The sequence below is a fragment of the Nipponia nippon genome, unplaced genomic scaffold (assembly GCF_047370975.1).
Source record: "Nipponia nippon isolate SJK-2023a ecotype South Korea unplaced genomic scaffold, ASM4737097v1 scaffold_3, whole genome shotgun sequence".
NCBI lineage: Eukaryota > Metazoa > Chordata > Aves > Pelecaniformes > Threskiornithidae > Nipponia > Nipponia nippon.
This window is the reverse complement of record NW_028262347.1, coordinates 37,444,999-37,451,759: the sequence shown is the minus strand read 5'-3', so window position 1 is coordinate 37,451,759 and position 6,761 is coordinate 37,444,999. Positions and strand designations below refer to the sequence as shown.

The 6,761-nt window shown below is 49.7% G+C and overlaps 1 protein-coding gene across 2 annotated transcripts; it reads left to right on the top strand.

The window, feature by feature from the left end:
• Positions 1-733: 733 nt before the first annotated feature.
• Positions 734-6,504, top strand: AVPR1A (arginine vasopressin receptor 1A). 2 transcript variants are annotated; one of them, XM_087767587.1, is made up of 2 exons: positions 734-1,748; positions 3,520-6,504. In XM_087767587.1, the coding sequence occupies exons 1-2, from the start codon at positions 740-742 to the stop codon at positions 3,801-3,803; spliced, it is 1,293 nt and encodes a 430-aa protein (XP_087623713.1). In that variant the 5' UTR covers positions 734-739; the 3' UTR covers positions 3,804-6,504. The 2 variants fall into 2 exon arrangements, with proteins under 2 accessions (XP_087623713.1, XP_087623714.1); XM_087767588.1 differs by having other exon boundaries at positions 734-1,744; positions 3,520-3,709.
• The last annotated feature ends 257 nt before the right edge of the window (positions 6,505-6,761 follow it).

Genomic DNA, 6,761 nt, shown 5'->3' with positions numbered 1-6,761 from the left:
CGAAATCCTGAAACCTTTAAAAACACTAGGTTTAGTGAGTTGCTTTCAAACTCTGTGTCATTTTTCCTAATCATTCGCTTTGCTGGGGTTTATCCCAGCAGGGCTGTGAAATGCCAAGGGGCCAGATGGGATCTCCCAGAGCCAAACCAGCACTTCTTACGGACCAGCCCCTCTGCCTCGGGTAGAAGCGGGCTCGGGGGTGCGTGGATCGATACCGACAGACCTCCACCTTCTCTGCACGGTTACGGCAACAGTTTTATTCTCCATTAAACTTTTAAGCGCTGCTTTAAGAGGCCGTGAGGGAGCTCTCCGGGCGCAACGTTTCAGCCGGAGCAGCTCCTCCCGCTGCCCCGTGTGGCTTCCCCGCCCGGCCGGGCTGCGGGGAGGCAGGGCAGGGGTGGCGGAGCCCCTTCCCCCTCGGAGCCGCATTCTCCGGGCGGCGCGGCCCCGGTGCCTCGGCGGGGCGCTCCCCTCCGGGGGCGGGCGGGGGCGGCGGCGGCGGCCGGGGGAAGGAGGGGGCTGGCGTCAGGCGCCGGGCAGCCACTGGCACGGAGCTCCCCCCTCGCCTCGCCTCGCCTCGCCTCGCCTCCCGCGGCGGGGGATAAAGGCGCCTGGCCCGGCGCTCCGCGCCGCCGGAGCGGGGAGGCGGCGGGCAGCGGCGGCGGCGGCGGCGGCCACCGAGCGGGGGTGGGGTCGGGTCGGCCCGGGCCGGGCCGGGCCCCGCCGCGCAGCCCCCTCCATGCGCCTCGCCGGCGGCGCCGGCTCCCCCCGGGCGGCGCCCTCGCCCGGGAACGGCAGCCGGTGGCGGGCGGCGGAGGCCGCCGGCGGCGGCAGCAGCAGCCCCAGCCCCGAGGCGTGGTCGGGGTCGCCCAACGGCAGCCTGGGCGGCTGGGACCCCTTCGGGCGGGACGAGGAGCTGGCCAAGCTGGAGATCGCCGTGCTGGCCGTCACCTTCGCCGTGGCGGTGGTGGGCAACGGCAGCGTGCTGCTGGCCCTGCGGCGCACGCCGCGCAAGGCGTCCCGCATGCACCTCTTCATCCGCCACCTCAGCCTGGCCGACCTGGTGGTGGCCTTCTTCCAGGTGCTGCCCCAGCTCTGCTGGGAGGTGACCCACCGCTTCCACGGCCCCGACGGGCTCTGCCGGGTGGTCAAGCACCTGCAGGTCTTCGGCATGTTCGCCTCGGCGTACATGCTGGTGGCCATGACCGCCGACCGCTACATCGCCGTCTGCCACCCGCTGAAGACGCTGCAGCAGCCCACCAAGCGCTCCTACGGGATGATCGCGGCCGCCTGGGCGCTCAGCCTGCTGCTCAGCACCCCGCAGTACTTCATCTTCTCCCTCAGCGAGGTGGAGCGCGGCTCGCAGGTCTACGACTGCTGGGCGCACTTCATCATGCCCTGGGGACCCCGCGCCTACGTCACCTGGATCACCGGCGGCATCTTCGTCGCGCCCGTCCTCATCCTCGTCACCTGCTACGGCTTCATCTGCTACCACATCTGGCGCAACGTCAGGGGCAAGACGCGGCCGGGGGAGGCGGCGGCGGGCGGCGGGCGGCGGGCGGGCGGCGGCGGCCCGCGGCGGGGGCTGCTGCTCGCCCCCTGTGTCAGCAGCGTCAAGACCATCTCCCGCGCCAAGATCCGCACCGTCAAGATGACCTTCGTCATCGTCTCGGCCTACGTCGTCTGCTGGGCGCCCTTCTTCACCATCCAGATGTGGTCCGTCTGGGACCAGCGCTTCCCCTGGGTCGGTAGGTGACGGGGGGCCCCGGCGGGCACCGGGAGGGCACACGCCGCCGCTTTCCCCCCGGCCGCACCGGCACTTGGGGGGCTCCTCCGGGGGCGCAGCCGGCTGTCCCGAGTCTCGCTGAACGAGCCCCTGCCCCCGGGGCCGAGCGGCTAAAAGCCTCCCCCCCCCCCCCCCGTTGTGCTGCGAGGCGAGCAAGCCCTCGGGGCCACCGCCGCCCCCGGGGCCGCCCCGCCGGCACCGCTCGCACTCCCGGACGGGGCGGCCCCGGGGGGCTGCGGCGCGGAGCCCGCGGCGCTGGGCTCCCCCTGTCCCGGGAGCAGCCGGGGCCGAGCGGCCGCTGGCGGCGGCGGGGCCCCCGGGAAGGGGCAGCGGCCGCTGTGTTCTCGTCCAGAGGGAAACGGGCGGGTGGGGACTGAAGTATTGGCTGCCTTAATTTGAACCAGCAACCTTTTCTTCCATTTGCAGCTGCCGATGAATAAAACTTCAGAAACCTTTGGTGTTATTATCAAGCATACGTGCATCTATGTCACGAGTAATTATACGAGCAGGGAACTTATTAAGCCTGCTTGCCTGTAACTGCTTTGCATGTGCATTCCCTGCTGCCTAATAATGGGGTAGAGCACACCTGAACCCTTCCTCTCAGTAAGGCAGTCACCTCTGAGTAGCTCCTTTAGACAGCCATCAGTTCTCATTAAACAGTGGCGATTTAGTGTTTCAGAGATACCTATCCCTCAGTTAAATCTGGCTGAAAATAACTGGTGAGTTTAAAAGTTACTACATAGGGAATGACAGGCAGTATAGTAACATATACCCCGTTTCCCCATAATGAAAAAGATGCAAATCAAAATGCTGGAATTCATAATTTCTTGTTATTCTTTTAATATCCCCAAATTATCACTGTAGTCAGAGCATTGATTGCCCCTAATCTGGGACTAATGTCAAGCCTAAAATGCCAGACTCTACAGAGAAATAAAGACTTGCAGTAGACAAATAGATTTTTCTCTTTGTAGTTCAAAAGAAATGCAAACCTAAGTGAACAGATGGGTATTTGGTAGGTTTGTTTGAAGAGATTCTTTAAATCTACGGAAACCGCGTAACACAGCAATTACACTTCTTCGGAGATTCAATATTTACAAAGAAAGGTCACTAATAATTGGTTAGACTAAATATATATTTAGAGTATTTGCAAATTTAACTAGTTATTGAAGGTAGAAGACCATAGCTGTTTTATTGCATAGTGCTAACTTCCATTTTTCCCTTAAGAGAAATTTGTTCAACCTCTGAAATCCATATTTGATTCACAAGCCAGTAGTTACTTGAGCATTCAACACTCTTCAGCATGCAAATGTATACAGCAAAATTCAGTATTATCGAAAGCAGTGGGAAATCAGTGGGAATTTTGCCATTGCCTCCCAGGGTAACCAATTTTTAAAACAAAATTCTGAATAAAAACTGTTCAGTATTTAAAGCATGAGCTTATCAACACATGGATAAACATCAGTGGAAATGGGCATTATTTTGGATAGATTGGCCCATAACTTCTGTCACAGCTTTTTGAAGTCTGTTCAGACCAATTCCCATTGACTTCAATGGCCTTACATAAATAAGAACTTGCCTGATTATGTCCTCATTATTCATTCCAAATGCTGCCGCTGCTCAACTTTTAGAGCTAGAATTATGCAGGGAAATAAGTCCAACAGTTAAAGAAACAATTGACTGAAGGGTGCGAATGTTCTTTTGAGGATTAAACTGCTTTCTTCCCCCCTCCCCAGATTCTGAAAACACTGCGACTACCGTCACGGCTCTGTTGGCCAGTCTGAACAGTTGCTGTAACCCGTGGATCTACATGTTCTTCAGCGGGCACCTCCTGCAAGACTGCATACAGAGCTTCCCTTGCTGCCAAAAAATAAAGCAAACCCTGAGTAAAGAAGATTCAAACAGCAACAGCAGGCGACAGACTTCTTTTACCAACAACAGAAGCCCAACCCACAGCTTGAACACCTGGAGAGAGTCGCCCCACTCCAAATCGACCAGCTTCATCCCCATTCCAACCTGAGACAGGCCCCGGGGCGGGCAGGGCTTGCAGCCCCCTAACAGCGCTGGGGAAGGTTACGGCACAGCACTTCATGCTGGTCGAAGGCACCAGTCATTGTAACAAGGAATGACTAAGATGGCCATAAGACCAAACGTGCCACATTGCTTGATAAGCTATTCTGCAGCATGTAAATTATTTTCTGAAAGGTATTTAGGACTTGGGCTACTGATCGGGAAGGCGTGACAACAATAAAGCAATTATTTTTCTAAATAGAATTTATTATTTTAATTTTTTTTGTTTCTAAAATACTAAGTGCATTGTTTGCTTGTTGTTCAAAACAGTAAAAGTAGTGGAGTTGGCATGTGTTGGGGTAACCGCTCTCTAGTGCCAACGCCTAAAACTTCTCATGATTGTCCAATTAAGTCACAGGGAAAGAAGATGATATGAGCAAGATCACAATTTAGTCTTACACACCAAAAGAAAAGAGTTGGGAGAGAGTCCTGACTGTCCAGATAAGGAACATGGTTGGACAGGCTCTGAGTTATTGGGAATTTAACTGATCACACTGCTTTATCTTGGAAGGGTCCAGCAAGGTCAGTGCTGTCGATGCTCTATGTGTATTGTGGAGTTTCATTTTTAGGGTGACATTTCCTCTTCCCTTCATGTTGATGGAAGTTATACAGCATATTTTTTTTTTGGTGTTGTTGCACCTACCTTGATTTTTTAAGCTAATTTAAAAAAATACATTGATAAATAAGTATGATAAGCTATGACTAGCTCAGCACTTACAAACAGATACACCAAGAAAACTCATCATGACTACCAGGACCACTTGCTCTATGGGTAAGAATTGCATCTTTTCTTTTTAATTCACTAAGACATCTAGGATCAAGCCAAGGTTGTCAAGCAAATAGCCCCATAAATTCAGGACAATGTGGCCATTTGGTAAGAGCTGAAGAATCAGTATATTCCAAGACACAGATCTGAGACTCAAAAGTCTTCTGGGAATATATAAAAATTGTCAGTGTTGTTGGTTTGGGTTATTTTTGGCAGATCATGACAATATAGTCTTCGAAATTGGCAGTAAACTGCAATAAAAAGTCATCACAGCACATTTACTAATTATAACGCATTCAAGGTGTGCTTGTTTTCACTGCAATGCATGCCAAGTCAAATGTAGTTCCTACAGCTTGTAAATAATCCTGTTCTGTCTTTCCATGGAGTCTGTCCAGGAGATTGGGTTTTGAAGCTCCTTGAGTAAGTTTTGCTCTGGTTCTAAAGTCCCGAGGATCTCTCTGAGAAGCACAGCAACCTGTCTGCTCCATTTTCCTGAGCCCTCCAGGTCCTGAAATCCAGGCGTTCTCCTGGCACTGTGCAGGACTTCTGATGCAGTCCCCACTGGCTTGCTAAACCGGTGGGACATGTGCACGGCTGTCTAACATGCACACTTATGTTTGAAAGGAGGACCCTCAGCAGCAGGTTTCTCTCTTTCCCACCAAAACCAGGCAAACAAGACTGCTTTTCTAATTGCTTGAGGAGAGAAAAAAATGGGACCGCAACTGTGGCTCTCACGGAGGATGGTGCTGGCTCCATGCCTGTCGCAATAACGGTAGCAGAAATTAATAGAGCTAGATGCAAGATAAGATCATATTCAGCCTGTTGTCCACTCCAGAAGCTCCCAGACATCTCACTGACTATTCCGGACAAAGAATAGGGAAGATTATAGCTAAAAAAAAAAAAAAAATTCAATTTTGTTTTCACTAAAGAAAATCTTAGCTCTTCTTTCTGCATTTCTTGTTATCATTTTCTGCTCTACAGGAGAGCAGTCTGGTCTAATGTTTTGTTGTTGTTGTTCAAAACACTAGAACCCAAAGGACAGCATGGTGGAAAGGCTTATATTTAACAGACTATCTTTTTGACCACCTTTAGTACACAGATGTGACTACAGCTCTCACCAGTTCTGGGTGAAGGTTTGTGAACCTGAAGTTATATTTTAGTCCCAAAAAATGCATGCAGTGGCGTTGGGTGTGTGTGTATTTGTGCACATTATATGTACTGCATATATTTCGCAAGTAGGTAATTCACAGCTACTGAAATTGCAAATGTTTCAAGTTAAGTACACTGTCCTTTGCCTAGTTTTCTATTTGTGTTACTACTTTCTTTGTACATAAAATATATATTAAAAAGCAATTAGCTGTGATAACAGAATTTTCATGTTTGCAGAATTGCATTATTTTTCTGTTACACTTTATATTCAAACAGAGAAGACGACGAGAAAACAAATGTAGAATAATGATGGTAATAAAACTAAGCTGGGTAATGACCAATATATAAAAAAAAGTAAACAGACTCAAAATCATAATTTTCAGCTTCTTCCAAATATGTTGCAAAATCTAGGCTTACACTTGGGGCTTGTCAGCATAAATGTACCCTGTGAGTGTTCTACAGTTTCTGTAATTAAATTGACAACACTATTTAGCAGGCTTTGGATTCCAGGCATTTTTTGTAAATACAGAGTTTTGTTTTTTACATAATTGTAACATTGGAAGATACAGCCCATATTTTTTAATTGTTCATCTGTGGAGATGCGGGGTTTTTTTAACAGCTGCTTTGGTTTATCATGAGAGCACACTAATGAAAACAGAAGGAAACAAGAAATTGTGAAATCATTGCACATTTAAAACATGGAACCATGCTCTAATAAACCTATATATTTGTTTGATGAGAAGCATTTTGTTTCTTTTGCTTGACTAGATTTTGCAGGGCCAGAAACATATTTGGTGATACTCCATATATTTTACAGAATGTAAAATTTCATCATTAATTTTAATGAGTTGTTTCAATGAAAATCTTTAAGGAGTGAACAAAACTAACATGTTTTTCTGTTACATGTAGTGCATGAAGGACGTGTGCCAAGAAGGAACATGCACTCAGCTTTCCGCTATATGCTGCTCATATTGTTAAAACATGTAACATAGC